Source organism: Saimiri boliviensis, chromosome 14 (assembly GCF_048565385.1).
Source record: "Saimiri boliviensis isolate mSaiBol1 chromosome 14, mSaiBol1.pri, whole genome shotgun sequence".
NCBI lineage: Eukaryota > Metazoa > Chordata > Mammalia > Primates > Cebidae > Saimiri > Saimiri boliviensis.
Window position 1 is genome coordinate 84,016,003 of NC_133462.1, and position 21,877 is coordinate 84,037,879.

The 21,877-nt window shown below is 37.5% G+C and overlaps 1 protein-coding gene across 6 annotated transcripts in view; it reads right to left on the minus strand.

The window, feature by feature from the left end:
* Positions 1-21,877, minus strand: part of LYST (lysosomal trafficking regulator) — a 207,405-nt gene that overhangs the window by 88,391 nt on the left and 97,137 nt on the right. For all 6 annotated transcript variants that reach the window (XM_039464278.2, XM_074385348.1, XM_074385344.1 and 3 more), the window contains 5 exons: positions 20,057-20,194; positions 15,972-16,170; positions 6,695-6,826; positions 3,220-3,847; positions 1,553-1,730 (listed from right to left, as the gene is read on the minus strand). In XM_039464278.2, coding sequence (XP_039320212.2) covers positions 1,553-1,730; positions 3,220-3,847; positions 6,695-6,826; positions 15,972-16,170; positions 20,057-20,194 — 1,275 coding nt within the window. The remainder of the gene's footprint in view (positions 1-1,552; positions 1,731-3,219; positions 3,848-6,694; positions 6,827-15,971; positions 16,171-20,056; positions 20,195-21,877) is intronic.

Consider the following 21,877-nt stretch of genomic DNA (forward strand, 5'->3'; position numbering starts at 1 on the left):
AAAATTTAGTTAATTTAGATAATTAAGTCAATTTAGATAATGTATTAAAATATAATATATATAAATCAATGTATCACAATTGTATTTGTAAATTATTTAGTTCATATGTACAGAAGAACATAGGAAGCTTAAAAAAATGCCACCACCACAGCAAAATAAAAATGAATTTGTCTTTAGCTACTGTGGAATGCTAATGATGACTCTATCCTGGCGATCTTAACACTTCTCTCATAGGGAAACTGGCATTTTTAGCTCAGCATAGACACTTAGCATAAGTAGAATATTTGTACCTAATGCTGAGGGAAAAAAAATCTGTAAACTATGCTCTCTCTGCAAATATATAATCTATATCTGTATCTATCCGAGACTTCTACTTCTAGTCTTCTTGACAGATTATCTATCCTGAGCGCAGGCCTGAATTTCCACCCTTCCCTAGCATCTTAAATGCAACACCTGTAATACTGAATTAATACTTTCACCTCTCTCTCTCTTTCAATGATTCTCTCACAGTAGTGATAGACTCCTTTCCCCCAGACACACATTTATGTACCCCCTTTCTAAAAAACTTTCTAAGTTTACAGCATAATACAAAGTATACTTTTTCCATGAATTCTTCTGTTTCCTTTATGCTCAATTTTTATTAATACTGCCACTGCAGCACTCATCACAGATTTCCTTACCTTTTACTTAGTTAAGTACAGTATCAGACTCTCCCTCCTAGACTATGAACTTCTTGAACGTAGGGGCTTACATTATTTCTCTTTATATACTATATTGCAACTAGCTCAGGGGCTTACACATGAAATGGGAGCTCGATACTAGGTTGTACCGCAAGTGATTAAACATTACCTACATCCAAACTAAGGAAAATGAGAATCTTTACAAGATTATTTTAATATTGGGTTGTTTTCTAATGGAAACTATTCATATGAAGCATTTACTCATTCAACAATATACATAGTACTTATTATACAAGATGCCTACCCTCATGAAGCTTATATTTGTGAGAAATTTAAAAAACAAGTATGCAGATTAAAGAGATAAGACATAAATAGGATGCTATGATAGAATAATGAGTAGGGTTAGAGGGAAGTGATTTTGACAAGATAATCAGAGAAGGACTCTTTGAAAGGTGTCCTCTAAGCTGAGACCTGAAGTAAAGGTCTAAAATTTGATACTACACTAAAGAAGTTACGAATGAACTATGTGTTCCCTGTAATTTTTATAACACAGATTTACTAGTTCAGATATGGAGATTTATTGGTAGATTTAAAAAACATATTGATATGAACCAATATATGGAGAGGGACTTAAAACTGCATGCTAATGGAAAAATATGACCATGTAACCAAAAACCACTGTATCCCTAAAGCTATCAAAAAAAAATTAAAAACAAAAACAAAAAATATGAGTAAGAAGCAATAAACTATATTCATTCATTATTCTAAAATAAAAAGGAAAGATTCAGATCTACTTTAATGTAATATTCAAAATCTTGAATTACATATTTATTTTTTTGAATTAAAATAACATATCCAGTATTTGCCCTTACTTTAATAACACCTTGTTGTATAGCTGCTGATGGGTGGTTAACGAGGACCAAAAGTGTATCTGCTTGAATAAGCTTGTCCATCACATCTTCAAGCATAATATCAGGCAGGATAAGAAGAACCCCACTTAAGAGTTCATACAATCCACAGCATATAGGTACCAAACAATCTTCAGTTACACTAAAACAGAGACCAAAAAAGTCTTACTAACATGATGAGAGAAGTACTTGATGATTACCTCAGGAACTGTGATAAGTAGTATTTTTTTAACAGGTGAAACAAATGTTCATAATGTTTAAGAAATGTTTCCTAATTTGACTGTGATTAACAAATTTACCATCACTTTTTATCGTTGATTTTTTTAGGTCTATAGTCTACTAATACTATTCTGTTGTACATCTCTGATGTTTAATACAGTAGTCACTGTCACATATGCTGTTAAGTTATACTAAAATTTCAGTTCCTCAGTTGCATCAGCCACATTTCAAGTGCTCAGTGGGCATATGTGGCTAGTGCCGACTGTATTAGACAGCATGAATAAAACATGTTCATCATTGCAGAGTTTCACTGGATGCTGCTACTTGAGATGCTATTGGAAATGTTTTTTTCACCAAGGAAGAAACAGCTTTATAGCAGTCTAGGCATGTCAGAAAAACCCAGTTCATTCACAGAGAAGAGAGGCAAATATTAGTACAGGGGAATAATTTAGTCTTAACAGAATATCGTCTCAAAAACCAAGGGTGAAAATAAAACCTCCATGTAAATATGCTAACAAATGCTGCTGGGTTTAGCCCAGGTGAAACTTGTGGAGGCTCCTGGTGAAATGAGATTTTTTTCATAAAAGGAATGCTCTCTAGCACTGCTGCATCTGAACTCTGTATAAAGTTATGGGTCTAGAATAGCAGAAGTAGGGGAAAAGATAAGGGAATGTCTCATCACCCAAGCAAGGTCATCTGTGTCCAGGTGAGAGAAGAACCTTAAGTTTTTGGAGAGAGAACAAACGGGTTGCAGAAGGAAAATGGCTGAAGAAATACAACACCTAGGCAATGTCTGTCATAACGTGGAGGACTCTGTGCAGTCTGATGCGAGCCTCTCATGGGAAACACTGGCATTCCTTTCTTACACCATTTTAGCTCTCTTCTGACTTCAGAATTGCCAGTGTTCAGCACCAAGACCTGGATTATAATTAGCTGAGGTGGAATGGAGTGGCCACCCCAGGACACCTGTTCCTCTTCCCTTCTGGGGCAATCATTTGTCTCAGATCAAGCGAGATGTTACCCAGTATGGTCCCAATCTAGAAATCACTCCCACCTTCACATGAGCACCAAGTGGAGAGAATCATTCTCATGAGTCAAAGCTTTAGATAAATCCTACCATTTTTCTGTCCTGAAGAATTTTCCCTTAATAACCATAAGGAATTAATCCACAAGATTTTTTTCTTTAAATGCTACTTACGGTTTAGATTTTGGTTAAGTATGGAATACTATCTAGTATTAAAATAAGGAAAAACATACCTTTCTGTTTGTTGTGATTATGTATATAAAGAAATGCACTTTTCTGTTTGTTGTATTATAAGAAGTGGTATAATGAAGACATTTCCAGAAGGGTAGAGAATCTTTAAAGAATAGTAAAATAAAGGAGGGAGGAGTGCACAAAAACACATAAATACCTGTGAGCACTTGCAGTTTGGCTGTAATTTGGTTCATAACCAAGAGAATAAGCAAAGTTTTCCCAATCATCAGTGCTCCCGTCAACAAGACTTGGCCAACGGCCAACAGCTGCAGCTCCATTCTGTGAAGGAAAAGCTAGCCCAAGGCTTGCAATAGTGCTGTGGCTTCGCTGGAAGGAGGCCAATCCCTTTAGGTAATCAGGTCGGCGTGGGCAGGACTCATCCCCAGGACTGTCATCTTCTGATCTGGGTTCTGCTCCCAACTCTTTGTGATTTACTTTGGCCACTGGAAATCCCAGCATTCCTTTTGGAACATCACTGACGGAGACCTGGGCTGAGAGGAGAGCTTCCATTTCACAAACAGTTTTTGCAGACTCACAGCTACTGATGAATGCATCCTCTTTGCCTTTTTTCAGTGTGTTGGAACTCCCGAAAGAATTTTGTTTCTCTGATTGGGTGGCAATGTAAGTATCTGCAATATTTTGTAACCTGTCAATACTACAACCCAAACTTCCAGTCAGTTTTTGTGATTGCATTAGTAGTGAAGAAGTAGGGAATGCTGGTAGGCTTCTAGAACGCAGCATATGGGCAGCCATCTGTTGTGGAATAATATTGGAGGAATTCTCTCCTGGTAAGAGTAGATACAAAAACACTACTTAAAAAAAAATCTATTAAGTGCATTATAAATTGCAACCACAGCAAAAGCCCATTTAGCACTGTTACAATCCATATAGGTTAATTTTACAAGTAACTAATGCTTAAAATTCCTTTTTTTTAATTAAGAGACAGGGTGTTGCTCTCTTACACTGAAGTGCGGTGGCACAATCACAGCTTACTGCTGCCTCTAACTCCTGGGCCCAAGCTATCCTCCTACCTCAGCCTCTAGGCAGCTGGAACTACAGGCATGAACACCTACACCTGGTTTAATGCTTAAAATTCTTAAATGCCAAACCTACTTTTATTTTAACCATTTTTAAAATTAATATTTTCCCAAAATATTATCTTTTTCTGTCTTTTTAACAAAGCACACTATTGACTGAATGATTCAAAGTCATTAGGATTAATGGTTCTATGGTGGTGAAATTAAGTGAATTAAGTGAAACCCAATTTACCTCACGCTAGCAGTCACCAGGATGTAGTGGGAAGAGTGTGGGCTTTCCAACTAGATATAATTGGATTCAAATGATAGTGAGGTGGCCCAAGGTGAGTCACTTAATCGTACCACAGCTTCTACAAATGTAAAATGAGGGTTCAGAATATCTACTTTGCAAGGTTGCTTTAAGGATTGAGATTATATTTGTGATGCACCTAGCATGAAGTCCAACATATAATAGGTACTCAAAAAATGGTAGTACTTGTTACCAGCCTAAACAGCCCTAGACAGTTCTCTCCCTCCTTCTGCAGTCACTTCTTGCTATTAGTGAGAACAGTCTCTTTTCTCGTCACAGCTCTCTAATTTACTGCTTCTAATATTCTACGTAGGAAGACACCAGAAAAATTATTCTCATTGTAGTGCATGGGATATAAGTGCATGCCACTCAAGGTGTGGTCTGTGGAAGCCTGGGCATCAACACCGTCTGTGGGACTGCTGGAAATTCACATTCTCAGGCACCACCCTAGATTTACTGTTACAGAATGTATGAAGGAGGGGCCCAGGAACCAATGTTTTAACAAGCTCTCCAGGTGATTCTTTTGCATGTTAAAATTTGAGACCACAAATACAGAGAAAACAGGCATTAAGTGAACTGCTTTTAGGGCATAGGCTTTGTGGCAATAAAATAGCTCCATAGCTCAGAAACTTTTTCTAGTTATTTCTAGATTTTGGCTAGAGGGCTAAAGTCACCAAAAGATTCTATTCAGAAGATCTGGAAAAAATGGGGGTAAGGTTGCATTTGAAAATGTTTCAAAGTGACACAGATGATTTAAAAAACAAATATGTCCTATAAAACTCCAAATAAAACTAATTCAAAAAGGCCAGGCACAGTGGTGTGAGCCTATAACCCCAGCACTTTGGGAGGCCGAGGTGAGTGGATCACTTGAGCCCAGGAGTTTGAGACCAGACTGGGCAACAAGGCAAAACCCCATCTCTATTTATTGAAAAAAATAATTTTTTAAAAAAGAAAAAAACTAATGAAAACATAGCCTTAAAATATTATTATAAAAGGCCATAAAAAGTGCTAGAGAATAACTGAAACACTTTGGGAGGAAAACAAAACTAGAGACTAATATCCATATATCTAGTTGACCTATCTCTATTACTCTCTCACCTGCGCTATTTAATAATTAGGATTGAAGCTAAAGACAACGCTAGGTTGGACTGACAATAAGAGCAATGTCCCAGTATGGAAGAGGATACTAGTCAGGAAAGGGAAAGATGAATGGTCAGTTTGCAACTAGAAAACCTGCACCTATTCTTTTTTTCTATGAAGTAGCGATGAGAGTCTGTTAAGAGTAAATGAGGAAGATAGAAAAGTACTATAGGCTTAAAGACTTGAAGATACTTACTACGGAAATAGAAGAGAGAATTGATTCTGAACATACATAAAAATTACACGGCAGCATTTAAAGCTCTGTTTCAGAAATGAGGATGGTTAAGACTGAGGCCAAGTTAGAGTTTTTCGGTTCAAGAATACCAACAGACCAAGGGGACAAGGAAACTGAGATAGTTTCCAAGTGAATAACTGCTGAAGTTATTGGCTAATGTGACCAAGCTGGATAGGGAAAGAGAGACAAGGGGAACTTTGGAGTATGATAAACAAACAAACAAAAACCCCAGAAAGATGGGAGGTTGTGGATTAGAAAAGATAAATGCATCCCCTTTGCCCTTTTTCAGCATGTCAGAACTCCCCCGAAAGGATTCTGTTTCTCGATATGGCTGGAGGGCTAATGATGCAGAAAGAGTGTTCACAAGACCGGGAAAAAAAAAAATGGAGACATGATGTACAGTATTTGAAAATGATCCAGAGTAATACATGTGATTGAAAAATAGATCATATAGATAGAATGGAGTGGGATACTGGAGTTTTGCAGGTGCTTGAAAGCATTCTTGATGATGAAAAAGTCCAAGACAGATGCATGCAGAGTAGTAAGACAAAGTAGAGAAAAGGTACCCTGAGTCAAGAAAGGTGGAGCATTGAGTGGCCATTCATCTGGCAAGCGAAGTTGTCTAGAATGATGGTTTTAGGTAGAGAGAAGAGAATACAAGTTTACAAAAAGCTTCTGAAGAAAATGGAAAAATAAGTCGGAAGCTTGATCAAAGACAAATAACTATGATAAGAGAGGTCAGAGAATGCCAGAACAACTTAGCGTGAGCCTCATCCATTTTCTCAATTTTCCCGAGGACCTGTGCTGGGTATCTCTTATTAGATTGAATGAGGTTGTACTATATGTACTTCTAAAATATGTACAATTTAATTACCTAAGAATATTCAGAACGAAAATGAAAAGTTTATACTTTCATTATTGCTATTTTTACCTTCATATGGTGAAGCAGTAAAACCAGATGGGCTTATTACCATAAATCCAGGGCTCATAAGGGACCTTCCTCCGCTGCTGGAATGCCTCAGGTACATGATTGACTGTACTTTCTCCTGAAAGATCTTGCCATCTAGAATCCAAATTTTTTGAGACAGCAAAATTTTTAAAAAGGATAAAATAAAAATATAATGTTAAAAGCAGATCATTAATTGAAATTTTGAAAAAAAGATATTGAGAGAAACACAGAGATGGCATACTTTATACTAAGGCATACTTGATATGTGCATACTTATTCTTCAAATTTTTAAAGTATATATTTTATTGCACGTTAGGTTCTGCGGTACATGTGAGGAACATGCAGGACTGTTGCACAGGTACATCCATGGCAAGGTGGTTTGCTGCCTCCATCCTCATCACCTATATCTGGCATTTCTCCCCATGTTATCCCTCCCCAACTCCCTACACCCCGCAGTCCCTCCCGTAGTCCCCTCCAACAGACCCCAGTGTGTGATATACCCAGTAATGGGATTGCTGGGTCACATGGAATTTCTATTTCTAGGTCCTTGAGGAATCATCACACTGTCTTCCACAATGGTTGAACTAATTTACACTCCCACCAACAGTGTAAAGTGTTCCTATTTCTCCACATCCTCTCCAGCATCTGTTGTCTCCAGATTTTTTAATGATCACCATTCTAACTGGCATGAGATGGTATCTCTATGTGGTTTTGATTTGCATTTCTCTAATGACCAGTGATGATGAGCATTTTTTCATATGTTTGTTGGCCTCATATATGTCTTCTTTTGAAAAGTGTCTGTTCATATCCTTCACCCACTTTTGAATGTTTTTTTTTCTTGTAAATCTGTTTTAGTTCTTTGCACATTCTGGATATTAGCCCTTTGTCAGATGGGTAGATCACAAAATTTTTTTCCCACTCTGTTGGTTGCTGGTTCACTCTAGTGATTGTTTCCTTTGCTGTGCAGAAGCTGTGGAGTTTAATTAGTCTATTTGTCTATTTTGGCTTTTGTTGCCAGTGCTTTTGGTGTTTTAGTCATGAAGTCCTTGCTTATGTCTATGTCCTGAATGGTTTTGCCTAGGTTTTCTTCTAGGGTTTTTATAGTGTTAGGTCTTATGTTTAAGTCTTTAATCCATCTGGAGTTAATTTTAGTGTAAAGTGTCAGGAAGGTGTCCAGTTTCAGCTTTCTGCACATGGCTAGCCAGTTTTCCCAACACCATTTACTAAACAGGGAATCCTTTCCTCATTACTTGTTTTTGTCAGGTTCATCAAAGATCAGATGGTTGTAGATGTGTGGCGTTGCCTCTGAGGCCTCTGTTCTGTTCCATTGTTCCAGATCTCTGTTTTGTTATCAGTACCATGCTGTTTTGTTTATTGTAGCCTTGTAGTATAGTTTGAAGTCAGATAGTGTGATGCCCCCAGCTTTGCTTTTGCTTAGAATTGACTTGGCTATGTGGGCTTTCTTTTGGTTCCATATGATGTTTCAGGTGGTTTTTCCCAGTTCTGTGAAGAGGGTCAATGGTGGCTTGATGGGGATAGCACTGAATCTATAAATTACTTTCGGCAGTATGGCCATTTTCACAATATTGATTCTTCCTAATCATGAACATGGAATGTTTTTCCATCTGTTTGTGTCCGCTTTTATTTCCTTGAGCAGTGGTTTGCAGTTCTTCTTGAAGAGGTCCTTTACATCCTTTGTTAGTTGTATTCCTAGGTATTTTATTCTCTTTTTAGCAATTGTGAATGGAAGTTCACTTTTGATTTGGCTCTCTGTTTGTCTGTTATTGGTGTATAGGAATGCTTGTGATTTCTGCACATTGATTTTGTATTCTGAGACTTTGCTGAAGTTGCTGATCAGTTTCAGGAGATTTTGGGCTGAGATGATGGGGTCTTCTAAACATACAATCATGTCGTCTGCAAATAGAGACAATTTGGCTTCCTTTTTTCCTAATTGAATACCATTTCTTTCTTTTTTTCTTGCCTGATTGCTCTGGCTAGAACTTCCAATACTATGTTGAATAGGAGTGGTAAGAGAGGACATCCTTGTCTAGTGCCAGATTTCAAAGGGAATGCTTCCAGTTTTCGCCCATTCAGTATGATATTGGCTTTGGGTTTGTCATAAATAGCTTTTATTATTTTGAGGTACGTTCCATTGATACTTAGTTTATTGAGAGTTTTTTTTAGCATAAAGAGCTGTTGAATTTTGTCGAAGGCCTTCTCTGCATCTATTAAGATAATCATGTGGTTTCTGTCTTTGGTTTTGTTTATGTGATGAATTACGTTTACAGACTTGCGTATGTTGAACCAGCCTTGCATCCCCAGGATGAAGCCTACTTGATCATGATAGATAAGCTTTTTGATGTGCTGTTGTAATTGGTTGCCAGTATTTTATTGAAGATTTTGCATCTATGTTCATCATGGATATTGGCCTGAAGTTTTCTTTTCTTGTTGAGTCTCTCCTGGGTTTTGGTATCAGGATGATGTTGGTCTCATAAAATGATTTGGGAAGGATTCCCTCTTTCTGGATTGTTTGGAATAGTTTCAGAAGGAGGGGGACCAGCTCCTCTTTGTACATCTGGTAGAATTCAGCTGTGAACCCATTTGGACCTGGGCTTTTTTTGGTTGAAAGGCTATTAATTGCTGCCTCAACTTCAGCACTTGTTATCGGTCTATTTGGGGTTTCGACTTCTTCCTGGTTTAGGGATGGGAGGGTGCAAGTGTCCAGGAATTAATCCATTTCTTCCAGGTTTACTGTTTTTTGTGCATAGAGTTGTTTGTAGTAATCTCTGATGGTAGTTTGTATTTCTGTGGAATCGGTAGTGATATCCCCTTTATTGTGTTTTATTGAATCTATTTGATTCTTCTCTCTTTTCTTTTTTATTAATCTGGCTAGTGGTCTATTTTGTTGATCTTTTCAAAAATCCAGCTCCTGGATTTATTGATTTTTTTGAAGGGTTTTTTTGTATCTCTATCTTCTTCAGTTCTACTCTGCGTTAGTTGCTTCTTGTGTTCTGCTAGCTTTTGAGTTTTGATCTTGCTCCTCTAGCTCTTTCAATTTTGATGATAGGGTGTCAATTTTAGATCTTTCCTTGCTTCTCATCTGGGCATTTATTCTACAAATTTTCCTCTAGACACTGCTTTAAATGTGTCCCAGAAATTCTGGTATGTTGTATCTTCATTCTCACTGGTTTCAAAGAACATCTTTATTTTTGCCTTCATTTCATTGTTTATCCAGTCAACATTCAAGAGCCAGTTGTTCAGTTTCCATGAAGTTGTGAGGTTCTGAGTTAGTTTCTTAATCTGGAATTCTAATTTGATTACCCTGTGGTCTGAGAGACTGTTTGTTATGATTTCCGTTCTTTTGCATTTGCTGAGGAGTGATTTACTTCTAATTATGTGGTCAATTTTAGAGTAGGGGTGATGTGGTGCTGAGAAGAATACATATTCTGTAGATTTGGGGTGAAGAGTTCTGTAAATGTCTATTAGGTTTGATTGGTCCAGATCTAAGTTCAAGTCCTGGATATCCTTGTTAATTTTCCATCTTGTTGATCTAATACTGCCAGTGGAGTGTTAAAGTCTCCCACTATTACTGTATGGGAGTCTACATCTCTTTTTAGGTTGTTAAGAACTTGTTTTATGTATCTGGGTGCTCCTGTATTGGGTGCGTATATATTTAGGATTGTTAGCTCTTCTTTTTGCATTGATCCTTTTACCATTATGTAATGCCCTTGTCTCTTTTGATCTTTGTTGGTTTAAAATCTATTTTACCAGAGACTAGGATTGCAACTCCTGCTTTTTTTTGCTCTCCATTTGCTTGGCAAATCTTCCTCCATCCCTTTATTTTGAGCCTATGTGTACCCTTGCATGTGAGATAGGTTTCCTAGATACAGCGCACCGACAGGTTTTGACTTTTTATCGAATTTGACAGTCTGTGTCTTTTGATTCGTGCATTTAGCCCATTTACATGTAAGGTTAATATTGTTATGTGTGAATCTGATCCTGCCATTTTGATGCTAGCTGGTTATTTTGCCCATTAGTTGATGCAGTTTCTTCATTGTGTCAATGCTCTTTACCATTTGGTACATTTTTGGAGTGGCTGGTACTGGTTGTTTCTTTCTATGTTTACTGCTTCTTTCAGGAGGTCTTGTAAGGCAGGCCTGGTGGTGATGAAATCTCTGAGCAGTTGCTTGTTCATAAAGGATTTTATTTCTCCTTTGCTTATGAAGCTTAGTTTGGCTGGATATGAAATTCTAGATTGAAAGTTCTTTTCTTTAAGGATGTTGAATATCGGCCCCCACTCTCTTCTGGCCTGTAGGGTTTCTGCCGAGAGATCCACTGTGAGTCTGATGGGCTTCCCTTTGTGGGTAACTCAATCTTTCTCTCTGGCTGCCTTTAGCATTTTTTCCTTCATTTTAACCCTGGTGAATCTAACGATTATGTGCCTTGAGGTTGCTCTTCTTGAGGAATATCTTTGTGGTGTTCTCTGTATTTCCTGGACTTGAATATTGGCCTGCCTTGCTAGATTGGGGAAGTTCTCCTGGATAATATCCTGAAGAGTGTTTTCCAGCTTGGATTCATTCTCTCTGTCACATTCAGGTATACCTATCAAACGTAGAGTAGGTCTTTTCACATAATCCCATATTTCTTGGAGACTTTGTTCATTTCTTTTTACTCCTTTTTTATTCGAATCTTGCCTTCTTGTTTTATTTCATTGAGTTGATCTTCAGTCTCTGATATCCCTTCTTCTGCTTGATCGATTCAGCTATTGAAACTTGTGTGTGCTTTGCAAAGTTCTCGTGTTGTTTCTCAGCTCCATCAGGTCATTTATATTCTTCTCTAAGCTGTTTATTCTCGTTAGCATTTCATCAAACCTTTTTTCAAGGTTCTTAGTTTCTTTGCATTGGGTTAGAACATGTTCTTTCAGCTCAGAGAAGTGTGTTATTACCCACTTACTGAAGCCTGTTTCTGTCAATTCAGCACACTCATTCTCCATCCAGCCTTGTTCCCTTGCTGGTGAGGAGTTGTGATCCCTTGGAGGAGAGGCGTTCTGGTTTTGGGTGTTTTCATCCTTTTTGCACTGGTTGTTTTCCATCTTTGTGGATTTATCTACCTGTGGTCTTTGTGGTTGGTGACTTTCCGATGGGCTCTCTGAGTGGACATCCTTTTTGTTGATGATGAAGTTATTTCTGTTTTTTAGTTTTCCTTCTAACAGTAAGGCTCCTCTGCTGTAGGACTGCTGGAGGTCCACTCCAGACCCTGCTTGGTTGGGGATCACCTGCAGCGGCTGCAGAACAGTAAGGGTTGCTGCCAGTTTCTTCTTCTCTTTTTCCCAGAAGGATACCCACCAGATGTCAGCCTGAGTTCTTCTTTATGAGGTGTCTCTTTGGGTATATGGGGGTCAGGGAGCTGCTTGAGGAAACACTCTTGTCCCTCATAGGAGCTCAAGTGTTGAGCTGTGAGCTCTGTTGTTCCAGTCAGAGCTACTGGGCAGGTAAGTTTAAGTCTGCTGCAGCAGAACTTATAACTGCCTTTTTTTCCCCATGTGCTCTGTCCTGTGAAGGTGGGGTTTCACTTATAAGTTCCTGACATACTGCTGCCTTTTTTCAGAGATGCCCAGTGAGAAGGTAGCCTAGTCACAGTCTGCCAGCAGAGGTGTTGCTGAGCTGCCATGGGCTCTGCCCAGCTGCTGTGTGAACTTCCTTGCAGTTTTGTTGATAGACGTATAGTTAGAACTGTCTTGGTAACGGCGGTCTGCCTCAGTAATGGCTGTCTCTGTAACGGTGGACTGCCTCGGTAGTGGCGGACTGCCTCAGCAGTGGTGGACTGCTTTGGTAATGGCAGATGCCCTTCCCCCTGACAGCTGGACCATCCTGGATCCAGCTGTGCTTGTTGTGAAACTTTCAATCCAGAGCATTTCAGATTGCTGGTCTTTGTGGGGGTGGGACCCACCGAGCCAGATCACCTGGCTCCCTGTTTCAGCCCCCTTTTTTTAAGTTGAATGGGCAACTCTGTCTCCCAGGTGTTCCAGGTGCCAGGTGAAATGGCCGCCCAGATTTGTGTGAGTTTTTGTGCGGCGACCCGCTGCACTGGCTCAAACAGCTGTGCTAGAGACTCATGATGCTTTTCTGCCCAGGAATCTCCTGGTCTGTGGGCAGCAAAAATTCGTTTGGAAATGTGGTGATCACTCGTCCTCTGCGTTCTCGCTGGGAACTGCACTACAGCACTGTTCCTATTTGGCTGTCTTGGATCCTCTTCACAATTTTTTAGTACAGATTTTGTTGTTTATTATTTCTGGCCACATTAATTTCTATTTTCTTATAGTTATTTCTGTGATTTAACTATTTACTTTTTATATGATATTATGATCTCTCAAGGGAGACCATTCATCTGTTCATTCCTTGAGGAAAGGACTGTCTTTTATATATCCCGTTCAGTGTCTAATATTTGTAAAAATGAATCTTTCTGAGCTTCATACATATAAATTTGACTGCCTGGTTTCTTAAATGAATCATAAATGCAACAAATCTAAATCTGAATCATCTTTTTGCCCTAAATTTACTCCTTCTGTTTTGGTCTTTGGGTAGTTTGGTAGAAGGGCCTATTTCCCATATGGGAACCTGGAGCCACCCTTGACCACTATCTTTCCTTTATCCACAGCAAATCAGGCACCAGGTTCTATTGACTTTTTCTTTGTTTCAGACAGAGTCTCACTCTGTCGTCCAGTATGGAGTGTGGCGGTGTGGTCTTTGCTCACTGCAACCTCCACCTCCCTGTTTCAAGTAATTCTCATGCCTCAGTCTGCCAAGTAGCTGGGGTTACAGTCATACACCATATGTTCAGCTGATTTTTTTTTTTAGGGACAAGGTTTTGCTAAGTGGGCTAGGCTGGAGTTGAACTCCTGGCCTCAAGTGATCTACCCACCTTGGCCTCTTAAAGTGCTGGAATTACAGGCGTGAGCCACCACGCCTGGCCATGAGTTTATTTTTTGTTTCTTAAACTCTTCTCTTCCCTACCATAGTGCTACAATTCAGGCTTTATCATCTCTCAACTGGATTACTGTCACAGATTTCTAAATGGTATCCTTGATGAGCATCTCATTACCCTCAAATCCTCACAGCTACCAGAATTCGCTCTTTCTTGAATGTCAACTCCTGCTTAAAACATTCCATTGGCTTTCTATGCCTCCTTACCACCTTGGATAAAATCCAAGCTTCTTGCTTACAAGCATCACTGCTGTTGGTTCCTAGGTCCCTTCCCAGCCTTGTTTCATAAATTACAGTTCAGCACCACCTTCTGGTTCCCTGTCAAGCTGTTTCCTTTGCCTGCAAGGCCTTTCTCTTTGATGCCTACTTAGCCTTTAAGATTCAGGGCAGGCATCACTTCCTCTGGGCAAGCCCCCTCAGCCTTCACATGCTCTGTGTTACCACAAGACAAAAATGTTGACTTCCTTATCACTGTGCTTTCCACATGGCATAGTATAATTGTTTCTTTATCCGCTTTCCCTCAACTAGGCTGTAAGTGTCTTAAGAGAGGGGACCATATTTTACTCATCTTTGTAACTAACCCACTCCCAGAATCTTTATCCACACTTCTTTTTCCATGAAATGTCCTGAGCCTACCACAGTCATGCTATCTAGACTTTACTGCTGCTCATTTTATTCACTTACTACATTTCTTTTCTTTTTTTTTTTTTTTGGAAACGAAGTCTCGCTTTTGTCACCCCGGCTGGAATGCAATGGCATGTTCTCGTCTCATTGTAACCTCCCCCTCCTGGGTTCAAGCCATTATCCTGTCTCAGCCTCTCAATGGCTGGGATTACAGGCATATGCCAGCATGTCTGGTCAATTTTTTGGTATTCTTAGTGGAGACAGGGTTTCTCCACGTTGGGTCAGGCTGATCTCAAACTCCTGATTTCAGGTGATCTGCCCACCTTGGCCTCCCAAAGTGCTCAGATTACAGGCATGAGCCACTGCACCCAGCCCCATTTACAACATTTCTTAAAATGGTTATTGTACAACCAGTTTTCCACTGTTAATTTTGACTCAGCTTTCTTATAGGTACATTCTTGCTTTCTTACCACATTACATTTCCCTAGTTCCTTAAAAAACTGATTATTCCATCTTTCTCTTTTTCAGATTCTTCTTTATTGTCCTACCCTCCAACTAGTAACATTACCAGCAGTTCTTTCCTTAGCTTTCTCTTCCTTCTCTCTCTACTCTTCTTCAGTGGTCTTGTCTGTTCTCAGAGCTTCAACCTCACTTCTATGCAGACAGCTCCTTATAACCTGTCCCTTCTTCCTCATACTGTAACCCTCATTTCCAATTGCCTACTAGAAAATTATAAGTAACTGCAGGGCACCTTTTTATATGACCAAAGCCATTATCCTTTTTAATCTTAACATCCCCAGAATCATTCCATCCTAAACTTCCCACTTCTTCATTTATCACTCCTTTCTAGTTCCACTGTTACTATGCCTAGATTCTGTTAACTTGTCTCTCATAGACTGCTATAACTGGCCTTACTGCCCCTAGTTCCTTATTACTGAATCCTACTGCAATAATTTACTTACATCATAGTCTTTGCTCAAAACAAACAAACAAAATCCTTTCAATGACCTATAACTATAATACAAGTTCAAATTCTCTGGCCTTACATTCAAAGACCCATTTAATATTACTTTAGAATAAAAATAAATAAATGGTGGCTTTAAACCCTATTTATGGCATTACTTCTCACTATTCCTTTACAGATCCTCTATACAAAGGTAAAACTCATTAGTCCTTATTTTCTCTTTGTTTTTCTTCCCTTTAAAGCCATTCTCTTTACCTGGAATGCTAACTCTCTAATCTGCCTATGAAATTCTACTCAAAATCTTCCATGTCCACATCAGATATCACGTAACCTACTAAATATTCTCTCCACAGTGGTCAGATGAAACCCTCTGTCCTCTGAAATCTCCTTAGTTCTTTTGTGTCTCTTCGATACTTACCAAATACTGTTTGTTGTTATTGTTGTTGTTGTTGTTGTTTTTAAAGCTGTAGTTATTTGAGTCTATGTCTCCTTTCTCCTCTTGGCATTTAGACTCCTTGAAGGCAGAGGCCATGTCTAGTTCATTCTATAACTCTCTGCCCTATCCCAACCCCAATATGTAATTAGAGCAGCACAGAGGCCATTCAAATATCAAACCAATGTGAATTAAGTGGGAAGAAGAAAACAAAAGTGGAAATAGCCATGATCTAACAAAAATGATTATACCTACCTATGTGCAAAGAAAAGTAGAAGTTTGTGGGGTTGTGACAAACGTAAGTATTAGTAGGAGGGTGAACCGCTAAAAGGAAATTGAAGATAATTGTCAATAATTCCAAATCTGGAGGAGATCCAAGGACTTCTGCTATAATTTTCACAAATGATCTACAAACCTCTCGGGGCATAGATGTGAGTTGCCCCTCTTTGTGTTCCTGAAAAAATAAAAATCAAACTATCTTTAGATTTAAAGAATTGTCAGCTTAACTAAGATTCTTCATTTAGGCACAATATTCTTTTTAAGATAGAATTCTGTTGGTTTACTACTCTAGTCTGACCATATTTACCATTACCATAATAACTCATTAAATTGAGTTGTTGTTTCCTAATTCAAGCAATCTTGTCATTAAAAATTCATTAACATGAATGACAACTTAATTCTAGCCCATTTATCTTAATTAACTGAGGCAAAGTTATACTACAACTCTCACAAGCATGGACTCAAAAGCCAAACTGCCTAGGTTTGCATTCTGGCTTCTCTACTCACAGCCATGTGATTAGGTACATTATTTAACATCTGCATGCTTCACTTTCTTTGTCTATGTGAGTAATACTAGTGCTACTTTATAGGGTTGTTATAATGACTAAATAACATAAACTCTTAGAATAGTGCCTTGCATATTGGTAGGCTCCATGTAAATGTTAGTGATAAACTACAATCACTACTATTACTGCTATTACTACCTTTTCTTCTTCTTTTAGTACTACTACTACTAGTAGTGGTAGTATGGGATTAAGATAGAAAACTTTTGATAGACAAAACTCCTTACAATAATACAATATGCTCCAGTTTATGAAGCCCTTTTTCACAACAGTTCTATGAGAGGTTTTATCCCTCATTTCTAGAATATGAGGCTCAACGTGGTTATTTGATTAGTGTAAACCACACCTAAAATATGTAGGTAGTACAACTGTAACTCAAACTCAGGCCTCTGAGCTCTTACTACTAGATCATTTACTGTCTGGAATAATGCGACTTGGCAGAATGCCAAGCAGTTACTAAAAATAAAGCCGTATATAAATAAATTGTTTATATCCTCCAATTCCACCTCCCCAGTGGGTAGCAGCTGGCCTCCAGATTAAGGGTATGGGAGGCAAACTTCCTCATCTTCCCTCTTCCTATGTCCAAATATATATCTCTACATCCACTTTTCTTCATTTACTCTTGTGTACTGCTGAATTGGAATACTTAAAATGTAGATGTTAATTTTGAAACAATTTAGTTTAACTACCTCAGATTTAAGAAGAGAACACTGAGTCTACAGAATAGAACAAAAAACCCCTTTGCCAAGATCTCATAGCTGTCAAGTGGCCAAGCTAAGACAGGAACATAGATCTCCTGACTTCCGATTCAGAACTATTTCTGCTACAACCATCTGCATTTCTTTTAAAGCATACTCCATATATCTTCTTAACTTTCTTGGTTGGAGTATCAGTTATTCATTCCTAAGTCCAGCCCAGGTTACTTCTATCTTGCCATCTCCACTGATTCTTTATCAATAGTCACTGGTTATTATTTTTTTAATCCCTTAACTTCACCTTACGTGAACATTCTGTTTCTGCCTTTGCATTTGCTGCTGGACTTTTCAATAATCATTTATTCTCACTGCCTTTAATGATCCACTACACATGCTGTCCAAAGTGCCTGACTGGTTCTTGCCTTATCCATGCTATTAAAATCTTGTAAGTTACTAAGAATTTCTGAGTCAATGGCCCTTTATCTGTCTACATGTTCTCTGAACTTTCTATTTTATTTGGTTCAAGGTATCACCTCATCCTGTACATGTTCTTCCCCTTCTGCCCACCTCTGGCTTTCACTTTACTGAGTTTCCTCTTGGTTTTTCAATTACTCTTTCTGAATCTCTTTCAACAGCCCCCTTTTTTTTGTTTCACATCCTGAAAATGGGTATCTCATGAGGTGTAAACGTCAGTCCTCTCATTCTCTCATTACATTTCTCTATCTTGGAGTGTTTATCCATCCTCCTGGCTTCACTACTACCAGTTCACTGTTGCTGAATGTCCTGCTGTAATCTCAAATGTAGACTATATAAACTACAAAACTTGCAAGGTTGCTTCTTTTTTTCTGATAAAACTATTATTTTTCCGGCTTCCCAGCTTGAAATTTCATGTTATATTTGATTCCTCCTGAAGCTCCATTTAAACAGAATCAAGTCCTTTGAGTTCTATCTTTATAATCTCTCTCATATTTGCTCCCTACCTAAATGCTTCTACTTTAATCACCAGGGCTCAGTTTCTTTATACTGAACTCATGAACTAATGTAATGGCCTTATATCCAATATACTACCAATTTATCAATCTTCCTGAAATGGATAAAAACTCTGAGATCCCTTAAAGGCAAAGGCTAAGTTCATTTCTTTATAAACTTCCCACAATACCTGACATAAAGCTATGTTTAATAAATAGCTGTTAATTTGATAAGTGAGCTCTTTGAACAAACAAGGGTAAAGAACTACACGTTTCAGGAAAAAAAATTGTACCAAGATTTTTCTAGCATTTTTGTAAATAAGACAAAAGTGAAAATAAATATATGTGGAAATCTCCAAGTTTATGTGTCACTTTTCTGACATGCAAAGACTAAATAAGAGTATCACACTGTCATATGAACTTAATGAAAATTGGTCAATACATTTCAAAATGGATATGCAAAGGAACAAATTTAGAGCAAAACTGATATATAAATGATACATAAAACAGTAAACAAGGGGCCTGAAAGATCAATCAACATATTGTATTCCCTACAACAATAGTCTAATTTATCACAGGGGCCAAGAAAGGCAATAAAATATTTTTGTGTTTTTGGAATTCATTCATTTAACAAATATTTTTCAGATGCCCAAGTGTGTCAAGTACTGACATTACAGTATGATTAAAAACAAACAAACCACATCCTTGCTTTCAGGAGGCTTACAGAGGGAAGTAACCATAATTTCACAAATAACTAATAAATTGTATGTACATAAAGTGAGAATAAGTGTATAAAGAGAAAATGACTAATTTATACGGAAAGGGAAGGGATTTCTCAGGAATTAAGTCTTAAGTTGCCACGTGGAGAAGAAGTGGGAGTTAGCCAGATGGAAAGAATGAGATCAGTAATTATTAAAGCAAAAAGAATACAATGTACTCTGAGAGAGAAAAAAATATTACTTGTTTAAGGAAGGGAAAGAAATCTAGGGAGGCTGAGTACCATAAGATGAGGCTAGAATGGTAGCCAGATCATATAAGCATTCTCAGATTAACACTTCTTATAGATGTTGTCACAGATTTTCAATTTTAGCCCAACTATAATGAAAAGCCCTTACTGCCACTGAAGCAAAGGCACTCAAAATAGAAAATATTACTGATCTCATGGAATATCTGTCTTTATCTAACTTGATAAAGTTCTAATAGATGTCTCAGACATTAAACTTGGAAAACTGTCTAATATACCAACCAAGCAGATATTTATCAATGTCTTTTATCTGCTTGATTAGTGTATTAGATGATATTGATAAAGCAGAGAAAAAAATTAAAAGGGCCACAGCATAGACATTACAATGTAACTGATAAAATCAGTATTACTTTTCAATATAATTTTTGGATACACTTTAAAATACTAATTCTAGCATATAAAATAGACTCTTAGCAAGTTTGTACTTATTAAAGCAATACATACTTACAAATTTTTATTTAAGGAATATGGAACAAGTTAAAATTAATTAACTATTCTTGGTGTTCAAGGCACTACAAAACTATTATTCTATCCTAACATAAAGAAAATCTAAGAAATTTAGTAACTGTTCTTTCGTAATGAGTTAGGAATTAAGACACAGTGTGATGATCAAGCTATAAGATGCAGGAGTTGAAAAACTCCTACATTATTTGTTGAAAGAAGAGAACCTGGAGAGAAGAGAAGATGGGGAAATAAAAAAGAAGAAGAAAAGAAAAAAGCACCATTGAAAATGCCACAAAAATTTGATGTTCATAGTATTATCAAACAACTGTGGAAAATATCTCCAAAAGTAAAGTTACATGAAAAGTACCTGCAAAACCTGACAAGTCAGTAAAAAGTGATGAACCACTTGAGCTTTCAGTAACTGCTTGATATTAAACATCTGCTGGTGGTGATCTGCTCTGATGAGGACTTCCAGAGCTGCTAGCAAAGTTTCCCAAACACCTTGCTGAGGAGATAAACACACACCAACAAGCACATAGTTACTGAAACATATGCAGGCATGCTTTTTCGAAGACACATAACATAACAATTTAACATTATGTATATATTCAGCATCAAAGATTATATTAGTCTGCAAAAAGCCAATGTTAAAATTTATTTCCCATTATTTTTTGTTGCCAATAGGTTATTTCTAAACAGCTAGGTTGAATGCAATATTGTATTAGGTGCTTTCCTACATTACCCTTTTTGTGGCATTAAATGATATACATGTATCTTCAAAAGATGAATTATCAAGAGGGATTATTCAAATTAGAGAAGCATACACCTTACCAACATTATTATTAAATAATTTATGCTCAAAGGCTGTTGTTAAAAATGTATAAATTTCAATACCAATCTGCATATGCAGCATTTACCCAAATAATTTTAGAACAAATCATACCAAATGAAAAAGTCATGGACAATGTGAAAATTCTGCATTTTTAGATTAATTCACTTTTAAGTCCAAATAACAGAATTCTCTGCATGATTATAAACTATGTACTTCAAAGAGTAGTTGGCATCCTTTGACAGTGCCTTAAAATGCTTTTCCCATATTGAATCAATTTTAACTTGTCCACAATACTAGAAAAAAAGAGATCCTATATTGATAACTAATATTGAAAGATAACCTTCCCTTCATCTTAATTGTCCTTTCAATAAAGCTTTCAACAAAAAGCAAAATTAACTGGCTTGTGTTGCAGATTCTACTATTTCTCCTGCCATTATCTGGCAATAATAAACCAAGAAATTGATAGACTTAATCATACTCTTCTACTCAGGGCCTCTCTATAAGAGAGAGGCAAGATGTTCTAAAAGAAAAAACATGAAAACTGGAAGACAAGGTAGCTGAAGTATGAAAACGTGATTCCAATCTGAAAAGTAATACCAAGATAAAATAGTGCCAATAAAAACAAACGAATAGCAACAACAAAAAAAAGAAAAACTGGACTTAGTTTAAAAATAATTAGGTAAGAAAACCTCATTTCAAATCCACAGGAGTAATGTGTGTTTTACCACTTTCAAATTCAATTTAAAAATGTTTCTTTTAAAATCAAACAACCCCAAATTTGCCTGCTCTTTTGAAGTACTAAATAAACGTTGTTCAACTTTGTCCAAGTTAGATTTTTCCAATCTGCAACTGAGCACACTTTTTTTTTTTTTTTTTGAGATGGAGTCTTGCTCTGTAGTCCAGGCTGGAGAGCAGTGGCGTGATTTCGGCTCACTGCAACCTCCGCCTCGCACGTCCCAGTTCAAGCAATTCTCCTACCTAAGCCTCCCAAGTAGCTGGGATTACAGGCACCAGCCACCATGCCCAGCTAATTTTTGTATTTTTTTTAGTAGAGATGGGGTTTCACCATCTTGGCCAATTTGGTGTTGAACTCCTGACCTCGTGATCCGCCTGCTTTGAACTCTCAACATGCTGGGATTACAGGCATGAGCCACCGTGACTGGCAGAACACATTCTTTATTATACATTTATACTATTTTTGATCCAATTTGTTTACATATGTGATCCCTGTAATTATTTGCTTTTTGTCCCTGAAATATTATACATATTTTAATCTATTTTCTTTTTTTTTAGATCTGAAAGTATATATTTATTGAGAATGAGAAAATGAATCACAACAAATTACAAAGTTTCAAA